Source organism: Physeter macrocephalus, chromosome 2, assembly GCF_002837175.3.
Source record: "Physeter macrocephalus isolate SW-GA chromosome 2, ASM283717v5, whole genome shotgun sequence".
NCBI classification, from domain to species: domain Eukaryota; kingdom Metazoa; phylum Chordata; class Mammalia; order Artiodactyla; family Physeteridae; genus Physeter; species Physeter macrocephalus.
In genome coordinates, this window is record NC_041215.1 from 138,505,528 (window position 1) to 138,527,017 (window position 21,490).

The window sequence follows — 21,490 nt, forward strand, 5'->3', positions numbered from 1 at the left end:
GTCACAGTTGGCAAGCCCCAACTAACCACAAGCTCCGAGTCCCTCTGACATGTAAGCGGGTAAGCAACCATCACCGGATAGCCCAGAAAAGGCTCTGATATGAAGGCCAAAACCGCAACACAAAAAGCAGCCAGAAGCAAGCAGTGACTTTGGGGAAAAGAAAACTTTGAAACTCACCAATGTCCTCAGAGAGATAAGAGGAGATTCTATATCCATGGAACAAAAACAGGAGGTTATAACATAGGAACAGAAAGAATAAATCTCCTAGAAATAAAGAGAGAAAAACTCAATAGAAGGGCTAAAAGATAAAGTTGAGAATGTCTTCCAGAAAGAAATGGGAAACATAAGAAAATCAGACTGTCAATCCAGAAGGTCCAATAGTTGAATTCTAGAAAGAGAAGGAAAGTGAATGGAAAGATATGAAGGTAATAAATCAAGAAAAATGCCCAGCACTGAAGAACAGAAGTTTCCAAAATAAAGGGGTCCAAAGGGCAGGCAAGACACTAGATGAAAACAGACTCCAAGGGACATCACTGCACTGGGTGCTCTGATTTTCACAGAAAATCCCTCAAGCTTCAAAAAAGAAAACACAGTCACATATAAAGCCTCAAGAATCAGAAAGCTCTAACACTTCAAGGCTAACACTGGGAGATGGAAGACAGAGGGGCAAACTGATGTCCAACCTCTCAACACAGGTATAAGGGCAGAATAACGCACTCCAGACATCCAGGCTCTCAAAATTTTTTCTCCTAGGCAACTCCTTGAGGAAGTGCTCCATCAAAATGAGACAGTAAAAAAAAAAAAAAAAGAAAAAAAAATTAAGAAAGAGAAAGACATGGGTCCCAGGAAACTGAGGGCAGTGAGATCTGCAGTGAGATTCCAGCAGGTTGGAGGTCTGTGCCTACTGAACTTGATCAAATAAAAAGAACTGAATTTCTTGAAAGGAGATTTAGACAACTAGCGAATTTGGGGTTGACTTTTAGTGGCAAATGCATATAAAATTAAGAAAACAACAGAAACCACCGATAAGAACTTCAGGGAAAACAAAAACTTCTCCAGAAAAGGAAAAGTAATCCCATCACACCATTTGGCCCAACTGTGAATGGTACCAGTAGTAAGAATATAAACACTAAATACCTGACAAGCAAATTAAAGGTGCACCTGCTTTGGGCAGCCATGGATTTGTCTGCAGGGCAAAGGCAGAAGGGTGAAAGAAAGTGAGAGACGTCACATCTGCTCTCCGGGTCGAGTGGAGAGACAATGTGTGGGACAGGGGAGGGAAGGGCAGGAAGTGAGCAAGTCAGGCAGGGATGTGAGAGACGGAGGCAAAGACCAAAGCCACCAGCTAGGAGACCAACGTGGGTGTTCTGCAGGGGAGGAGACATGATGGGAGGAAGGAAACTGACAGTTTTTCTTCCTTACAAGCTTGTCCAGATTTACTTGATCTTTTAAAAAGTATATGAAGATATAACCTTGATTTGAAGTAAAATTAAGTTTTAATGTTAAAATCCAAATGAGTGCCAATAAACAGTATTAAGGGAGAGCATGCATGGCCAATGCATTGTTATCAAATTAACAGCAAGCATCAACAAGATGACTAACACGACAGGGTACCCAGACAAGTCTGGCTTGTCTTAAATGACAGTTGAGGAACTTTACCTCACTGGGTAAAACAGCGGCCGACTAGGAATATCACCTCTCAAATGTCTCTGCTATTAGAAATACAAAAAGGAAAAAAATAAATGAAAATCCTGCTTTACCACAAAGTAACTTGTGTAATCAAGTTTTTAAATGTTACACACTGAAGAAAGTTTAGTTCTTTTCTTGGCTTTCAAATGTTCAATGTTGTGGTGCCTTCATAATTCAAGAGAAAAGGCATTCTGACACATTAAGGTTCTTTGGCTGTCTTTCTATACTTGGTCAAAAAATTTGACAACATGCTCCTTGGACTTTTTGCCACCAAAAGTCAGCAACTGAGAGTTCAGCTGTGTGCTCTGTTTCTGCCAGGAGCTTGGTTATTTCTTAATAGAAAAGGGAAATGCCTTCCTATGATCACTAGCCCTGTGAGATGCATGTGTGCTGAATGGGCCATACCAAATATAAGTATCACTTTGTACTACAAAAAGTGTTCTCCGCTCAAGCCCTTTAGGTAAATAAGTTTCAGCTGCCAAGCATTAATGGCGAGTCTATCCGATCCACTTGTGACTAAAGATCACAAAGTCATCTCGGTGGACAGTGTAATCATTTGAAATGCTGTCCAAGTCAGAGTGTCTTAGGGCATTAAACCCTTCACCATTTGAGATGCCAGCCGTGTACCAAATTCTCAACCTCTTGCCCATATATGCCACTCCCTAAGTGGATAGCTGTCACTTGTTCCCTTTGCATAAGCTAGTCTTCTTGTCTAGAACACCCCATCCTGCCAACTCCACCTGGAAAAACTCTTATTCATCTTCTAAACCCCAGTTTCAGAACCACATTCTTTGTGAAGACTTTCCAACAGGTAATCACTGCCCCCTCTGTCCTACCTCCACTCCTTGTACATACTTCCATTACTGCACTCAGAACACCGTAATCTCTTCCTTTACAAGTGAATCTCCCCTACCAGACCATAAACTGCTTGAGGAAAAGAAAAAAAAAAGTCTGTGTCCTCTTTACCTCTGCACCCTCAGAACCTTTAACAATGTCTGGCACACAGCCATTTCCAATAAATTTTTTTTGGAAATATTTTCTACTGTGGAAGAAGTAAAGCCATGAGGTCAAAGTCATACCGCCAGAAACCCCAAACAACAAATCTAAAGTAAAAAAAAAAAATACTTGATGATTCAAGAAGAAATTCTCCCATCAGGACGCTGAGAAGTCAGCCTGGCCCCCTGGAAGGGGCACTGTGACCGGGTTCCAGCGGGTCCTCGAGTGCCCAGGAACGTGAGCCAACGGCATCTTAGGAGTGCTCTCCTTACACGCGCTGCTCCTTAACTCAGGTGACCTCAGCCTGATTAGAGAAGAGGAGGTAAGCCCCAATCGGGACGCAACACACAGCAGAATTAATAGTAGTTACAGGGAAGTCTAATCTTCACTGTTTTCAATGGCTTTCAAATTTTGTCCTTCAAGACTTGAGGGGGTATGCTCAGTTTTCTCCAAACCTAAAGCTCTCATGACAGGTGGGTGATGTCTCTGATCCAGAGAACTGGGAGTTCAAATAACGGAAGCCACTCTGAACCAAATACCTTCTCAACCACTTTAACACTGCTTCCAAACATCCTAATATTAAGCGTACTTCACAAGGGTAGCTGGGGTTGCTTAGGGTGTTCAAAGTGATCGAGTATCAACCTGAGCACTAGACTTCATCCAATGTCTCATTAGCCCGGGTTCGCTCCCATAAAAGAACACTGAGCTTGTTTTGTAGAACAGCACTACCAGTTGCCTCAGACAAAATCCTAATTGTGACGCACCCCGTGTTAACAGGGCCTCAAGAAAGCTACCTGCCAAGAGAGTGCCTGTCCGTCCTTAGTTCTGCGGCAGACACCCAAACGCAAGTGAAAGCAACGCCTGAGGGTTTTCGGCAGCTCTGCAGGTGAGGACACAGAAACCCCGCAGCTCAAGGGTAAACCATCCTGCTCCTGAAGATTCCTCTAAGACTCATCTACACTCCTTCGGACGTTTCATCTGACCATAGCGTTGCTTAATAAAACACAGAGGTCAGTTTTCCTTTGGTTTTACGTGGTGCCCGGACACCACGCACAGGCCGACTTCCCAACCTCCTGAGTCGGCGGGCAGAGGACGCCCGGCCCTGAGCACTTCGCCACTTTCCAAAAACACCCTGTCAGGACGCCCTACGGTCACAAAGAGCTTCAGGCGCCCCGCGCTACGCGGCCGCCCAGGAGAGACTCCAGAGCCGTGTTTACTGCCAGTCGTGGGTAACCCAGAAAAGCTTCCTGTACGAGGGCGTTTGCGCCCAGCCTCCCAGCAAGCATCGGCCAGCTGCTGGGCCTGCAGGCCGCGGGAGGGGGGAAGGACGCCCCGGGCCGGTCACGCCCCCGCCGGGCACGTCGCCCTCCCGCCCCCGAGCCGCGCCGCCGCAGTGGACTTGAAGGCGCCCCCAGGCCTCACCTAGCGAAACCGAGGGGCCGCCCGCCCTCCCCCCCTCCCCGTCGGGTGCGGGCTCCAGCCTCGGGTGCACGAAGGCCAAGTCCCCGGGGACGGGCGCCCAACTCTATGGTCCGCGCACCAGTCGCCGACCCCCGCCACGTGACCCACGGCATCCAATCGAGGCGAGGCCCGGACCACCGAGAGAACGGCGGCTCGGGGCTAGAGCAGCCCCGCCGGCCGCTCGCCGTCCCTCCCCGGTCCCGCTCCGGTGCTCCCTGCTCGGTGCTGCCGCCATCTTCCTGGAGGAGAGGACCAGAGGCGAAAGGTCCCCTCCCCGTGGTCGTTCCGAACTCTTACCGCCACCTGCCCTCCCCCCGTCCACCTCTCTTCTCACCGGTCATTTAGCTCCATCTAAAGAAACGCTCTTCCCCCATTCTAGTTATTCACAAAGCAATGAATTACATTACCTGTTCCACTCTTATCAGCGTAAGGAAACGAAGCTCATAAGGTAGGAACTGTGGCGAAACAGGGACGAGCCGCCATCTTGGTAAAGGAGAAGAGGCTACGCTTGACCTCCCCCCCACCCCCGGCCTCTATATGCCCAACCGCCGTGGGAGGGGCACGGCGCCTGCGCAGAGGCGGAAACCGCGGACGAGCCTGCGCCTGCGCACTCGGAAGCTGGCGAATGGGGGCGGGGAGGAAAGCGTTGGCAAGGGGGCGGATCGACGCATTGACGCAATCCGCCCTCGCGCGCGACGGGGCGGGGCGCGAGTCTGCGGCCGGTGCTGGGCGGATCCGCTGCGCGGTCGGTCGGCGCTTGTACTTCGGTGCGTCCGCGGTGAGTATCTCGCCGTGGGTCTCAGCCGCCGTCGGGGCGCGAGCTGTGGGCCGACGCAGAGAGGCGGTGGCCGGCTTGGGGCGGTGGTCGGCTCGGGGCGGTGGTCTCTCCGCTCCGGGGGGGACGCGGGCGGAGCCACTCGCACGGTGTGGGGGAGGGGCGACCGGCCCAGCATCCTGGGCCCTCCCCAGATCTCCCCCCATCCCCCCATCCCCCGGCTCTCTTCCCGCTCTCCCGGCCCCTCCCCCGCCATTCTGGGCCCTACCGGGTCCCTGCCCCCGCCCCCGGGCCCTGGCGCTGGTGGAGAAGGCGGGGCGTGTCCCGGGCGAACCCGAGTAGCTCTTCTCACCAGGTGGGAGTTACGTGGGGCGTGGTCAATAATGGGCCTGGGACGTGGAGCGTGCGCTGGCGGTCGTGGTCCGGGAGGGACGGTGCGGGTCGCGCCAACAGGGGCGCTTCCGCTTCGCCGGCTCCCGGCCGAGAGGAAGCTCGCGGGGCGCTGGCCGCCCGCTCCACTCAGCAGGCCCCGCCTGGCCGCACGCAGAGCGGGAGGAGGAGGAGGGGAGGGGAGGGGAGGCCCCGCGCAGGGCCGAATCCGGAGGGAAGGGCGGCACCGCCGGGGAGGGCCCGTTCCCCTGAAGGCCCGAGATGGGGCCGACCTGTGGCCGCCGTGGCTCAGTAAGGCCCGCAGGATCGCCTGTTACCTTTACGGCCTCAGTTTTCGTCGGTGCCTCGCTGGCCTGATCTGTGTCCCCAACACGTGGACGCGAGACCCAACCGCACTGACTTACAGTTCCGACTGTTGTGGTCTTTCTCACCTCTAGCCTTGGTTCAGAGCCTGCTTTTTGCCTGGAGCCCGCTTATCTCCACCGTTTGCTTGCCTCGTTCCTGCTCTGTTCTTCAGGACTGCGCTCGGGTTAGACTTCTTCCCCCTGAAATAGGTGTCCGCCTGCTGTCAGCCTATGCTGCTCCGTGCGGTGGTTGTCCTGTGAGGGGCAGCGGTGTGTGGACCTTCCCAGCCTTCCGTGTTGTCTAGGACGGTGATCAGCACGAAACAGGTTTTCAGGTATCTCTTGAACGACTCAGATCATTATAATACCTCAAGACAAGCTTAATGCCCAAAGCAGCCTTGCCATAAGGAGAGATGTATGATGGTGTAGGGGTCGTGCAGGCTGCTTTCCTGGTGTTTGTAATTTAAGGTTCGTTATTTTCGGTTTTGGTAGCTCCCACTTAGGTTTTCTTTGCACCGCCCAGCCTCCTAACTCGCAATGAATTACGGCAGTGGTCTCTTCGGCCATAAAGTTACCCTGATTTTTTTTTTTTTTTCCCCTGTTTTCCGTCTTGATCTCTCAGCGAGCACTGCAGCCCAGGGTAAAGAACAAGGGCTTTTCAGTCAAATCAGATTTGCATTTTGACTGCTCTTGAGCTAGCAGGGTGACCTAGGGAAATGGGGATGGGATGGGCGGGAACCTCTCTCTGTGGACTTTAATAAATGTGATTCAGGTCCTTTTTATACTCAACTCGAAAAACAGAAACTGCTGGAAAAGGAAAAGTTGACTTTGTTTTTTCTCCAGAGAGAAGGGGACACCAAAGCTCATTTGGCCGCAGAATTGGGGTGAAGCCACTTGTATAGTCTTATCTCATTTTGTGCTCGTCATCATACTTGTCGCTAGAGAAAACTCATTTGATTGTGGGGTGCTGCCCTCATGCTGTTAAGAGTGTGGTATACTGTACATGGACCTCAAATCCAAGGGCTCTGAATGCCAGATGTTCCAAGGGCTCTGGATGAGGGACTGTGGACCTTTGGGTCCTACTTTGCAGGGTCGTTTGTGGATGGGGATAATGAATGTAAATACAAGGAGGACATGTCAGTGAATGGTGGTTTGGGTAGTCTCCTGATACACGTAAATGCTAGTAGCAAAGCAAGTTTCTGTTGCCAGGAATCTAGTTTTAGCCATCTGTTCTTTGTCCCCTTTTGTTTTAGAAAAGTTGATTTCTTCTGTGTGGATTGGGGTGGAAGTATTGCTCTGTGGAAGAAGGAAGGCATGAGTCAGAGAAAAAAAGTTTTAAATAGTTTCTAGTATCTAGAATGAGTGCATAAATTTTTCATTTGACCTGATTTCTGAGGTTTGGGGGATCTGATTGATCTGCATCCAAGGTTTAAACGAATCACAGTGCTTTTCATTTTGTATTGCTGGATCAAGGCTTTCTCACTGAAAACCAGGCACTTCAGGAGTACATTTCTCTTTCAACTTTCATTTTACATTAGTCAGTTAATAATTTAAACTGTTGGAAAACTGTAGTGGATCCAAATTATGTTTCAGAAAAAAAAAAAACAAACCTGAGAATGAAAGAAATAGGTTGTGGTGAGAGAAACATGGTAAAATTAAAGCAAAGTTGAAATAAGTGTTTTTTTGAGACTTAACATCCTGTTCCAATAATATTACAATAGTATTCTTCACTTCCCCGTGTGTGTGCATCAGATAGGTTTTAAGTGGGAGGAAACCGATAAAAGTGATGGTCCCCTTCTTGCCTGCTGAGCAGAATAAGGGCCTGCGCATGGGTGGGCTCAAGGGGCGGTACTGTCAGGGTGCTCACCAGAAGTTGGTTGGGAGTACAGGCAGGGGCCCAGAGTTGAGTGAGGAGCGGGTGTGTGGAAGCTCCGGAGCGACTTTGATGACAGTCCTCTGCCCCACCAGGTTGGTGTGAAATCAGATGCATGTGATAGCTAGTAAGGCGAGAGCCTGCTCTTCCTTTCTATCCTCAGGCATTTATTCTCCAGGTGAACTTGAAAGTCATTTTATCCAGTCCTGTAAGAAAAAAAACCTCATCATTAGGGAGTCCAGCTGGGATTGGACCACACTTATCTACTAATTTAAAAAGTAAAAATGATTTGGTTCATGCAAGGCCTGTTTTCTTTCTAAATTTGTTCCTACATTTGTTTTGTTTTTGCTCTATCATGAACGGCATTTTCCCTCCATTTCCATTTCTTGGTATTCATCGCTAGTGCAAAATAGAACTTTTGAGTTACACCTGTCTTGTATGCAGCCACCTTAAGTAAATTACCATATTCTGGAATCTTTTTTAACCAAAGTGTTTGTGGGGTTTATGGTGTGTATTCAGTCATATCAGAAAAATCATTTTCACTAAACCTGGCAGAGTAGCAGTAAATAATCAAGGTGAGACTGCAACATCAGGGTCTTATTTGGATCCTGCTTCAAATGAACAACGACAAAAAAAAGAGACAATTAGAAAAATATGAACCCTGGATATTTTGTTATATTAAAGGACAACTGCTAATCTTCCTTATGATAATGGCTTGTCGCTTTTCAGTCCTTATTTTTAGAAATATCTACTACTCATAATCAGGGATATGGGACAGTGGTTGAGGGGATATCTGAGTTGATAACTGTTGAATCTGGAGGATGGGGGTGGTCCTTGTGGCTTTTGTTTTACTTTTGAATATGTTTGGAGTTTTTCATAAGTGTTTTAAGATAACTGTGGGGGTAATGGGCATCCTTTCCTAATTAGTGATGGTAATTAAATAATTTAGGATCTGTTCAGAGGATAACGTTTGCCGTTGGTTTCCGGAAATATATTTAAGCAGTTTCCTCACTTAGTGTTTTTATTAGAGTTGGTTGTTGGATTTTATCACATGTGTGTTCAGCATCTATTCACATATGGTTTTCTTCTTTAATTTGTTGTAACAGCTTGTATTGATAGATGCTTTTGGTACATTTCCGGGATATAATTGCTAGCAAGTATTTCATTGAGAAATTTTGCATTTCTATTCATAAGTGAGATTGACCTGCAGCCAGCCAGCCAGCTTGCTCGCTCTTTCTTCTCCGTCTGGGTTTGTTGTTGGAGTTGTGCTGTCTTCATAAAATAACTTGGAGTGCTTTCCCTTTTTCTGTAGTGGCTTAAGTGACACTGGCATTATCTGTTCAGTTTTGGATGGAATTCAGGTCTAGTTCTGTCCAGTCCTGGTCCCTTTCTTTTTTTTCTCCAATTCTTTTTTTTTTTTGCCCACGACATGCAGCATGTGGGATCTTAGTTCCCTGACCAGGGTTCGAACCTGCGCCTCCTGCATTGGCAGCGCAGAGTCTTAACCACTGGACCGCCAGGGAAGTCCTCGTTCGTAACTTTTTCTTCACCTGTTCAGTGGGATTTGTTATAGTCAGGTTTTCAGTTCTTCAATTTTGGTAATTTACAGTGTCTAGGAAATCATCCATTTCTTCCAGATTTTCTAGTTTGTGGCCATCTTTATACATGTGGTCTCCTGTGTCTGTGATTATATCTTCTTGTTTTTCCTCAAAGGAACTGGTGAGGAGTTCCAGCTTTTTTTTTTTTTTTTTTTTTAGAGAACCAGCTTTTGGTTTTATTTATCCTTCTGTTGAGTTATTTTCGGTGTTCTTTAATAGTGAAAATATGTAAAACCCAAATTCTCATCTGAGTCTATGAAACTTTACCGTGCCCCACTGATTTTGCTTTTATCTTCTTTCCATTGCTTTCTAGATAACTTATGGCTTTGCTTTTATCCCCCCTTGATCCAAGGGTTATCCAGGAATGTTCTGAATAACTAGGAGTTCCTTTTTATCTTTGTTTTAACAGATCATGATCTGAGAACACTGTAAAAATAACTTTGCATAAATTTTCTTCACAGCAGTTACATGATAAAGTGTTTTTCTTTAGTCACCTTTCTTTATCTATTGACTCAAGGTTCTCTATACCAGTTACTTCAGATGTGTCGGTGGTCTCAGACCTCTGCCCTTGCTCATACTGTGTGTAGGGAGTCTGTCCAATTCCGGGAGAAGCTATTAAAGCCTCCCACTTGAATTGTATTTTTGTCAAGTTCACATAGTATTTTTTTAGTCTTCTATGTATTTATCTGCTGTAAGTATTCATAGATATCGGTTTATGAAGGGTTTATCCTTATAAAGTGTTCCTTTTATCATGACCACACTTTCCTTAAATCCCAACCGGGTTGATACTAACAGTGTCTCTCCCTGTTCTTTTGTGTTTGCACTAGCTTGGCATCTCTTAGCCTGTCCCTTTGTTTTCAACATTTTTTAAAGCTACTTTGTTTTAAGCATATTTCTTCCATGTAACATACCTTGGTTTTCTGCTGTTCTCCCTCCACCTCGCCCCCCCCCCCCCGCCCCCTCAACCTGTCTCCTCTTTTAAGGAGAAAATTTGCTTCTTTCACATTTAGACTGGTGACTGATACTCTTGAATTTTTCTGTTTCTTTTCCATATTTTTACTGGTTTCATCAAGTTGCTGTTCCATGTTTTTCTCTTAATTTGGAAGTAAGTTTTTTTTAATGGCTACCTTCCCTTTTTTTTCGTTATCAGACACTTACCTCTTTATTATTTAAAACAAGGTGTCCGCTGCTGCTTCTTCTGCCAGGACCATCTGTCTATTTTCCAACTGACTGCTCCCTTCTCCCTCTTGAAAGTTTTACCTCTCTGCTGTCACTCCTGCCCCCAACTCTTAGGTTTTGCTGAGGAAGTTTAATATTTTAAATTCTGGACTATGAATAGTGTTCCCCTAGGATGTTCTTTCTATTCAAGAGATCTTAAGTCACTCGTGTAGTACACGGTCCCGGGTAAGCTCTGGGATTGCTCTTCCTGGGAAATTTTTCTTTTGTTATTACTGTTTTCTTTTCCTCCATCTTCGCCTTTTACTTATGGGAACACTTACTGTTAACAGGTAGATTTCCTAGATTTTGTCTCTGAGGCTGTCTTTTACCCATGATTTCTCTCCCTGTTGTTTGCCTTGTGCACTAAGATTTCTTATATTTGGTCTTTCATGTCACATTCCGAGTCTCTACTGTGACCTTCCATTTAGTTCAGCTACAGCAGTTTGGGTTTGAAAATCGTGGATTTTAGGTCCAGAAAGTTGTGTTTGAATTACTGTGCTTGCATCTTCATCATAGCGATACTGTTTCTTGGTTCCAGGTGTTGTCTTCCTCTCCTGCAGCTTGGCTGTTGAGCTCATCTTGGAGGCAGGGGGACGAGGGCACGCTCACATGGGCCTGTCACCTTACCCCTCGAGTCCTCACACCCAAGGTCTGTGTTCCCAAGCTCTTCCAGGGTTCACTGTATTCTTTTCCTTCCTTTCTGGTTCTTCCTTCTGAGGAACCCTTCATCTTCTGCTTCTCTTGCTGCCTAGCGTTTCTGCTGTCCTGGAAGCTTGCCTTGATTCTGCTGCCTAGGTTGAAGCATTTTGGACGACCTAGATGGAGCTTTACCTGTCTCCTTAGTCAGAAGTGGTCCTTCCTTTGCATACTAGGCTAAACCCAGTACTCCTTCCCCACCTTTAGTGATGATCTGCCGTAGTAAGAAGCAGTTTACAGACTCCTCTGCCTCTTCCCCTCTCGTTCTGCCAGGTGGATGGGAGGGAGAGCCAAGACTGTCTTCTTATCTTCTGAGATGTCGTACCACAGAGTTAGAGAGTTACGAATGCTACTGCTGTCTTGACCTTGGTTAACCATTTTTTTCAGAGGTGGTTTGGGAACATTTCCATTCAAAAAGAAAACTTGGGGGTGTGCAGTATTCAGGAATGTTTCAGTTTGGGGGAAATAGAGAGGCAAGAAAGTGAAAGAAGTTTTCTCATAAGTTTCTAAACACCAGAAGGAATCAAATTTGACCGCATTCATATCTCTTGACTTTGTCACCAAAGGTTAGCCAGCGGACCCCGCATCTCCCTAGGCTTCCGAACTATCGCCACACTTCTCGAGCACTCAGGTGCCTTCAGTTCTTTTTCTTTTACTTGTAAGTGTAGTTGTGTTGCTGTGTGTGCCCCAGTGTCAAGGTCCAGTTCTCAGGAGCTCAGGAAATCTCCAGCAGACAGCAGACAGATGGGCTCCGACAGGCATCCCTTCCTTGTACAAAGCTTTCAAAGAGAGAAAGGAAATTACATAATTCCAGAGATTATGGGAATTTGTCTTTTTCTCCTGTGGCTCCCTAGTGCCTAACGTATAATCAGTGTTAAAAAAGGTATTGTTGAAGACATGGAACGTATATATGTATACATGTATATAGATGGTCGCTTTCATTAGCTTAATTTTTTATATCTAAATTATATAATGAGGTGATAATTTCATTTCTGGGGAAGTATTTGATGTAATGAGAAGCTGAGTGAAACAGAAGCTATTGATGCCCCTTGTAAGCCTTTTTACATATCAATTCATGTTAAATTAAATTTGTATGTATATGTGTATGGATGTACATGTATTTTTCTTTTCTTAGATTGACAAAACTTCACTAAAGATGTCTAAGGTAAGAGATCACACTTCATGTATCTACAGTATAAGGAGAAACTGCTTTATGTTTTGAAACCTTTTACAGTCAAGATTTTTATGATTCATTATTTTCAATATAACTGATATGTGGTTCATTAAGACAGAGTTCTAATTTAACAGTCATCCTAAAAGCTGTGAGCTTTCTTTTTTCAGATTTTCAATTTGTTTCTAAAAATATTAATGACAATCCATTTAGCCTCCCTGGATCATTCCCAGCAGACCATTCAAATAATAATTTTAAAATTGTAATAATTCATCATGATGAAATTTATGGGGTTCTCAGACTTGATAAATTGGCTTATGTCAGCTCTTGAAAATTAGCCCAGAACCCGGAAAGGAATTGGTTCTATTTTTTTTTTTTTTTTTCTCGGTATGCGGGCCTCTCACTGTTGTGGCCTCTCCCGTTGCGGAGCGCAGGCTCCGGACGCACAGACTCAGCGGCCATGGCTCACGGGCCCAGCCGCTCCGCGGCATGTGGGATCTTCCTGGACCAGGGCACGAACCCGTGTCCCCTGCATCAGCAGGCGGATTCTCAACCACTGCGCCACCAGGGAAGCCCAGGAATTGGTTCTAAAAGACATGCTGAGAAAAGCAGAACTTGTAGTTAAAATTGCAAGATTATTATTTCTCTTTACGTTTTATTATTAAGTCTTTGGGTGTTTCTTACTGTGATGCGCAGTCATAGTGATTTTCATTTTTTAATACAAGTATCAGTGTGGAACTTTGTTAAGCGAAAAAGAAAATAAAAATTAGCCATAATTCCATTATTCAGAATTACCGCTTGTAACGTTTCGTGAATGTTCTTTTTGCATGTGTGACTATATACTTAACAAAAGGTAACCTTAAAGGAAATACTATTCTAAATCTTGCCTTTTACATTTAATAAATCAATTGCTGTATCTTTTTTTATTTCTTCCCATTTTTAGTATATCACAGCCTAGATTTCACTGTTTTACTATACTTGCTTTTTTGAATCTCCTCGTGTCAGGTATCCATCTATCAAGGAATATTGACACTTCAGCGGCTTCCGCCGTGACCCCTTTCTCACTCTCAGTCTTCTTTCTCTTGGTCTGTGAAGCTGGATTCTCAGCATCCCACCCCTAAGTGGGCTGCCTCACCCTTGGTGGGGCTCGGTTCCATTGAGCTAGGAATGCAGCAAGAGACATGACTGTTTCCTGGCTACTTTTCACAAATGCACCACTCCTGATACACGAAGTCTTTACTTTGGAAGCTGTTCTTTAGTGAAGTTTGTTGAATGAGACCATTGTAAGTGGGGCCTTACTTTGTACGTCTGACAGATTTTCCTTCAACTCTATAGACAATTTTTTAAGTTGAGATATGAAATTGTACTAAGATAAACTAAGCATGTATCTTTTATGTATTGCTTAATTGCTTAACAGAAATGTTATTTTAGGTCAGCATGTAGGCATGAAATGATATTGGATTGCTTTTTTTTCTTTTTTAAATATTTTCAAATGAATACCATCAATTTTCTGATAGCAGTGACTTTTTGGAAGTATCGATTTATGTGTATACTTTTTTTTAATATCTTTATTGGAGTATAATTGCTTTACAATGGCGTGTTAGTTTCTGCTTTATAACAGAGTGAATCAGTTATACACATGTTCCCACATCTCCTCCCTCTTGCGTCTCCCTCCTGTGTTTGTCACAGGTTTAATAATGTCTTAAAAGCAACTAATAAGGTGTTTATTTGTTCTTTTTTTTTAGCAACAACCAACTCAGTTTATAAATCCAGAAACTCCTGGCTATGTTGGATTTGCAAATCTTCCCAATCAAGTTCATCGAAAATCAGTGAAAAAAGGTTTTGAATTCACGCTAATGGTGGTTGGTAAGAAATTAACTTGTACTCTCAAGTTATTAAATATGTGGGTATCTCCTTTTCCCAACCTGTGGAGTATAATAACGTGACTATAAAGTCACAGGGAAGATTCCTTTGTTGACGGAGTCAAGTAACTTGGGAATTTGAAAAAAAACTTCTTTAGAAAATTTTGCTGAAGTGCAGAATTATAATTTTTCTGTCATTTCCTTGCTTGTATGTACTGTAAGTGTTTGCTCATTGTGACAGCTGGCCTCTGAAGCGCCCCCCCCCGCCCCCCAAATCCTTGCTGCCTGGTGTCCATGATGCTTTCTAGCCCCTTACCCACTGAGTAGGTTCACTTGTGTAGCCAGTAGGACGTTGTGGAGGTGAAGGTGTGTGCCGTGGAGACCGGGTCATAGACACTGTGGCCTGTGCCTTCTCTTGAATCAGTCACTCTTGGGACACCTCATAGAGAAGTCCTGCAAGGCAAGGCACTGAAGCCTGCCAGTAACCGTGTAAGTGACCGTCTCAGAAATGTCCTCCAGCCCCAGTTAAGCCTGCTGGTGACTGCCATCCTGGCCAACATCACTGTCACCACAGAGAGACCCTCAAGCCATAACCGCCCACCGTAGACACTCCCGAACTCCTGACCCAAAGAGTCCGTGAGACGATAAATGTTTGTTGTTGGTTTAGGCCTCTGAATTTTACAGTAATTTGTTACACTTGAAAGATAACAAATACTTACAATTAACCAGAGTGTGTTTATTTAATACTCATAAAAAGAACTGTTCAGCTTTTTCTGGTGGGTATATTTTAAACAAGGAACAACCCTTACTACACACACATATTTTAAAATAAGTACTTAAAGTCGTTTGAAATTGAGTGGTTACCTGAAATTTCTATTATATCAGATATATTTTATCATGGATTATAGCATATATCTTCTGTTTCAGTGTGTCCATAACAAACTTAACTTGATGAACTATTAATTCTGCTTTCCATATCACATTTTATTTCATTCCTGATAATTGCAAAATTCTCCCCAGATGCTGAGGTAGTCACTGGAAAAGCTTGATGGGTGGTCATGCGTGAGTGGGACAAACGATTGTTTCCTGGGATAAACAGTTCACAAATCTGAGATGAAAAAAACTGTGGGACCCTAGGCCCAGAGAAGTGAACGGTGACATGTTTTAGGAGCCCAGTTACATGTTGATGTTAATGATGCAGATCCTGGTTCCTGGTAGAAAAGAGAAACGCGGTGCAGGCTGTCACGCGGTTACTCGGTGTAGAGCCTTAAAGCCAGACAGTCACTTCTGGCCCTGATAGAGTAACTCAGGGCTTGACAGGCTCTTTCTGTAAAGGGTCAGATAGTAAATATTTAAGGCTTTGTGAGCCTTACAGCTTTTGGTGCAGCTGTTAGCTCCAGTGTTGTCGTGGGAACCAGCCAAAGACGACACATGAACAAACAGGCACAGCTGTCCTAGTGGAGCTCTGTTTTGTTCACGTGGTAGAGGGCTAGATTTGCAGGAGAGCTGCAGTTTGCCAAACCCTGAAAAAGCTGTACCAGACTAGTCCTCTTGACCTAAATAACCAGAAGGCTCAGCAAGATATATGAAACAGCCCTTTTAAGACATTGAACAGGCAATGCAGGACTTTGGTCCTTGAGAGAAGGAAAAAAAATTCTATGAACTATAAAGTTACTCCAGCTTTCTGCCATTCACCTGCCCTTTTCCCAAGGAGGAGTAAACCTAACATGGTTAGTCTTGGCTGAATGAGACCACAGTTCGGGGAAGCTGAGATAGCAGGCAGAGTTCCACAGAAGAGAACGACTTCACACATCAGCACTGGGGTTCCTTTTGGCACCATGGCTGAACAGTAACTTGTATATGGGTCGGGGAGCCTCCATGAAGCCAGGCAAAATAGAACCACCAGGAAGGAGACTGCATGGAGTTGGAGAGCTGGAAAGGGGTCAAGGAGACATTGGAATTCCAGCCAACCAGGGGGGAAATCTTACTGAACACCCATGACATTCAGGAAAGTCCTTGCTTAGGAGTAGGGCTAAACTCACGTAAAGGCTGTTCTAAACCCTGTCTAACAAAGCTTATAAACGAACCTGGAAAGGATCAAGCTTCTTTACAAATGAATTATGTACTTGCCAGGACAAAAACCCATCACTCATTAAAGAAGGACATTAAAATCTAGACACTTACAGTATAACCTTCACAGTACTGAGCGTCCAGTAAAAAGTTCCTGGATATGCAAAGAAGGGGAAAAAAATGGCCCATAACCAGGACAGAAATCAAGCAGTAGAAACAGGTCCAGAAAAGAACAAAATGGAACTTCTGGAGATTAAAAAATGTATACAACATCTGAGATGAAAAATTTTCTGATGGGCCTAACAGCAGATTGTACACTGCAGAAGAACGGGGGCAATAGAAAGCATCCAAACTAAAACACCAAGCAGAATAAATATAAAGAAAAGCACACCAGGCCATGTAATCAGATGGTGAAAACCACCGATAAATGGAAAAATCTTACAAGAAGCCAGAAAAAACGAAAAACATTACATAGGGTCAGAGGTAAGAAAGACCACTGACTGCTCATCAGGAATAATGTAAGCCATGTGGAATGACAGTTTAAAATACTGAAAGTATAAAACTATCAGCCTAGAATATTGTGTTCGTCGAAAATAACCTTTAAAAATGAAGGTTAGAAAGAAGATAAAGACATCTTCAGATAAATAAGCGGAAAGAATTTATCAGTATCAGACGTATACCGTAAGGAAGATTAAATGAGGTTTTCAAGTTGGCACAGAAGGGAGAGCACTGGAAATGGCAAATGTGTTGGTAAAAATAAGACTTCTTGCTTTTTAATTTCTTTCGAAGATAATTGATGGTGTGTAACATGTAGGAATAAAATGAACAAGGATAGCACAGAGGACAGAGGGTGAGTAGAAGCTTGTGGCTGTGAACTTCTTACGTTACATGTGAGGTGATAGAACATTATTGAAAGGAAGATGCTGGGTTAATGGATGCACATTGTGAACTTCAGAGCATCCACTAGAAAAATAAAGATTTGGCTAAAAGCCAATAGCTTTGATAAAATAGAATATAAAAGAGTATTCAGTCCAAAAGAAAGCAGGAAAAGAAGAAAGGATCGATGAGACAATAGAAAAAGGGCAGCAAGATGGCAGGCTTGAGCACAACCTTGTCGATAATTATGTTTAAATGGACAAGGCAAAGTATAAGGGAAAGGTAGGCGTTATCAGACTAAATGACCTCCTGTTATCTACAGGAAAAACCCTTTTCGTTAAAAATAAAAGAATGGGACATTGTGATGCAAGCCCCAGTCATAAAGCTGAAGTGGCTGAATTACTATCAGACAAAGCAGACTTTAGGTCTACTACCTGAATGTTCCCAGAGAGGAAGAACTTTATATCATAACGAGAAAGGGATCTGTTCAAAACAACATCATCTAAAATATGCATGATGCAGAGTCTAATGGGAGAAAGATAAATCTGTGAGGACAGGAGTTTTTAACACTCCTCACAGTAACGTACGAAGCAGATAAAAGTAATGTCGTAGAATGTTTGAGTTATGCTGTCAAACAATACAGCCCAGCTGACATGCAGAGCACTGTGCTGAACAGCTGCAGGATACCCGTTCTTTAAAGGCACGTGGAACATTCACCAGACATGCTCTGCATTATGAGAGTATTAGGCCAAGCACGGCCCTATTGCAAGTGATGAGAAAAGTCGACTTGGTTCCTCATGAGCCTAGACACAGACACCTTAATAAAATTGTAGCAAGTCCTTAATACAGTCAGTTCTACTGTAACACAATATATGTGTGTTCCTAAAAAATCACCATGCAGGGAGAATAGGGACACAACACTCAAAACCTTCCTCAGTGATGTGTTAGGAACATAGTAAAAATGATCTCAGTTTCACATGTTAAATGGTTAAGAAATCAAAATTACTACACCAAATAAGCCACTGAACTGAAGTTTCTGAAAGTGGGCATCAGGACGGTTGCAGCCTGTGTGTTATTGTGAGCTTGTGGAAAGAGGGCTCTCTGAGGATGGGTGGACAGTTGGGACACTGGAGGTGAGTGGGTGTGGGTTGTAATACGTCAGCTGGTAGCTGTGGTGTATGCCTTGGGAGAAGTGTTCCTTTGTGGCTTGATTCTGCTGGGTAGACCTAGTTTCTCACCAGTGAAATCACACATAAGTAAATGCAACATTTGTATTATGCTGAAGTTGTTACATAATATATCAGTTGTCTTGGAACAAATTGTCACTTTCAAAGCAAGTGTCATGGCAGGACTGACTGCATCCTAAACGAATGGGGTTGATCTCAGGAATGTGTGGTTTAACACTGGAAATCAATCACTTTGGTTCTAAAGGGGAAATGCCTATAGTTAGCATTACTCTTACTCATGAAAAACTGAGAGAAAGAAGTAAAATCTCCGTAATGGCAAATAACATGATTTGTGTGTGTTAAAATCGTAAGAAAACTACAAAGCTGCTAGATGTAATAGGTAAAGTTTAGCAAGATTGCAGGTTCCGGTCAGTATACAAAAATCAACTTTATTTCTATAATTACCAGCAAGTAATTTAAAAATGAACTTAGAAATACAATATCAAAAACAATTACAATGATAAAATCTTTTTAAAAGACAGTACCATTTATAGTAAGATAAAAGGTACATACTGCTTACGGATGATATAACAAAATGTGGGGACTTCCCTGGCAGTCCAGTGGTTAAGAATCTGCCTTCCAATGCAGGGGACGTGGGTTCAATCCCTGGTCGGGGAACTAAGATCCCACATGCCCAATGCAGGGGACGCGGGTTCAATCCCTGGTTGGGGAACTAAGATCCCACATGCCGCAGGGCAGCTAAGCCTGTGCGCTGCAACTACTGAGCACTCGGACCGCAACAAAAAGATCCTGCATGCCACAACTAAGACCTGGCACAGCCAAAAATAAAAATAAAAAGTATATATATTTTTTAAAGTATTAAACTTAAAAAAATTTATTTTAACAAAATGTGTGCAAGACCAACACTGAAAACTTCAGAACAGCTGAAAAAAACAAAGGAAAGCTGACTGAGTTGCGAGACCTCACCCACTCGTGGAGTGGGGCTCTTCAGATGTCCTACCTCCCCATATTGTTCCATAGAGTCAATTAAATCCCTGTCAAAATCACAGCAGACTTTTGAAAAACCGGAATTAATGATCTGATTCTGAAGTGCAAATGTAAATGCAGAGGGCCTAGAATATGACAGAACAATCTGATTTCCAACAAAATCCACAGCAATATGTAAGGTAGGCATAGAGATCAGCTGCATAAAATAACAGCCCAGACCGCACGTATATGGTCAGCTGATTTTTGACTAAAGTGCCAAGGTAATTCAGCATGAGAAAAGGTTAGTCTTTTTACAAATAGTGCTGTAGCAATTGCTTGATTGTTTGGGGAAAAAGTGAACTCTAGCCCCTCTTTCACACTGAACATCAACAATGAACTCAGGATGGATTGTTGACCTAGTTGGAAAGCTATAAAAAGTCTAGGAGAAAATTGCTTTAAAAACGTTTATGACTTTGGAGCACGCAGATTGCTTAGGACGCGAAGAGCACTAGTCACAAAATAAAATAATACGTTGTGCTTCACTCAAGATTTGCCTTCTTCAAAAGGCACCAGTTAAGAAGATAGGCCACAAACTGAGAAAGTATTCATATCGTAGTATATGCGACACAGGACTTATATCTAGAATATAAAAATTTTCACAGGCTTAGAACACAAATGACCCAATTACAAAAAGGGTCAAAAGATTTTAAGAGACATTTCACGGGAGGTAAACAGATGGGTGGTAAACACAGGATGACATCTTCTTCAATCATCAGGGAAACACACATGAAAACCACCATGGGGTAGCCCCGCATACCTGCCAGACTGGCTGAAGTGCTACAGGCAGGTAGTGCAAGTGTTAACAGTGGAGCAGCTGGTGAGAAGGCAAAGTGTGCCCTTTCTTCACAGTTACACGCGCACCCTGTGACTCAGCGGTCCCCTCCTAGGTGTTTACCCGAGAGAAGTGATAGCACGTCACAGTCTGTGTGTGAATGCTCGAAGCCAGTTTTCTGGACATAGCTCAGGTGTCTGTCCAGCAGCAGGTTGTGTTGTATCCACACGACAGAACATTGCTCGGCAGTGCAGAGAAACAGGCTACCGGTAGGGTCAGCAACACCAACCAACCTCAGAGGCTAATTGATTGTATGCTGAGCCAAAGCTGCCAGACACAGCGGAGAGGGCGTGCTGTTTGTTTTGTGTTAAAATTTTTGGATGGTGATGGATTTACACTGGTCCACACCTTCATGCGCGTCTTGTTTCCCCCATCTAAAGGCACCTATTTGGGACACTCCCAGCTGGGATAGAGATACTAGTGAAAGTATTAGAACAGAGCAAAGCTAGGTGTGCTCAGAGATTCAGCCCAAGGGTGGCATCATGTTCTGAATTAATAAGCAAATTATTTGTAGATGTTACCCAAAAGCTATTCCAAGTGAAATAATCACTTATACCTTTAAAATTAAGATTCATAATTTAGAATCAGCCCACTCCACTCAGACGCCTTTGCTCAGATGTCTTCTGGCCTTGGTCCCTTTTCAGCTGTATTAGTCACAGCTCTCACCATTCAGTCGGTGACAGAGTGGCTTTGCCTGTCATCTTCCCCTGCTGGACTGCCAGACTCCATGGGAGCAGGGACTCACCCATCCTGTTGTCTGGTGTGTCCCCTCACCTACACCTGTGTCTGGCACTCGGGGAGAGGACTTGGCACATCCTGGTAAAGTCCCCTGCAAGTGTAGTGAACGTGTAAAAGGGCGTAGCTGGACACTTTATTAAAAGGACAACTTGCTGGGATAGTGTGTATTTAGTCATATTCTTTCTCTCTTATATTTGGACATGTTCAAAATGTAATTCTGTTTTTGTCCTTTTAATGTTCCTTTTCATCTATGAAAATTGCAGTCTAGTTAAAGTGCAGTCCTAATTGTGTATGTCTACAAATTTCAGATTCAGTCTTCTGTTCTTGATTTTCCCAGAGGTAATTTTTAAATCAGATGTATGCTCCTTCCACAGGCTGTGCAGGCACTTAGCAGAGGGGGGGTCACACCGAGGTGCCCAGGGGACAGTCAGACCAATACATGCGAACTTAAGCCTTAGATGATGATCTCCAGTAAAGTGTTGGAATCTGTTCATGCTTCCTTGGAATAGAAATTTTAATTTTTGGTATTTTGTATCTTCTTTGAAGTTAAACTTCAAATATTCAGAATGTGTGATATACAGTGGTTGAAGTGGAATTTTTTTTTTTTTTTTTTTTTTTTTTTTTTTTTTGCGGTACGCAGGCCTCTCACCGTTGTGGCCTCTCCCGTTGCGGAGCACAGGCTCCGGAT

At 44.0% G+C, this 21,490-nt stretch overlaps 2 protein-coding genes across 5 annotated transcripts in view; one reads left to right on the top strand and one right to left on the bottom strand.

Moving 5' to 3' along the window:
* The window catches only part of HDLBP (high density lipoprotein binding protein), a 71,509-nt gene extending 66,831 nt beyond the window's left edge, over positions 1-4,678 (bottom strand). For 2 of the 3 annotated variants that reach the window (XM_007127810.4, XM_007127808.4), the window contains exon 1: positions 4,554-4,678. The gene's annotated coding sequence lies outside the window, so the exon portion shown is untranslated. Of the gene's footprint in view, positions 1-1,659; positions 1,713-4,553 lie in introns of all 3 variants that reach the window. The other variant, XM_028483506.2, reaches the window with a different exon arrangement.
* Positions 4,679-4,823: 145 nt separating this feature from the next.
* The window catches only part of SEPTIN2 (septin 2), a 35,473-nt gene continuing 18,806 nt past the window's right edge, over positions 4,824-21,490 (top strand). Inside the window, exons 1-4 of one of the 2 annotated variants that reach the window (XM_007127813.4) lie at positions 4,848-4,924; positions 5,749-5,990; positions 12,176-12,205; positions 13,957-14,077. In XM_007127813.4, coding sequence (XP_007127875.1) covers positions 12,197-12,205; positions 13,957-14,077 — 130 coding nt within the window. In that variant the 5' untranslated portion in view covers positions 4,848-4,924; positions 5,749-5,990; positions 12,176-12,196. Of the gene's footprint in view, positions 4,925-5,748; positions 5,991-12,175; positions 12,206-13,956; positions 14,078-21,490 lie in introns of both variants that reach the window. The other variant, XM_007127811.4, reaches the window with a different exon arrangement.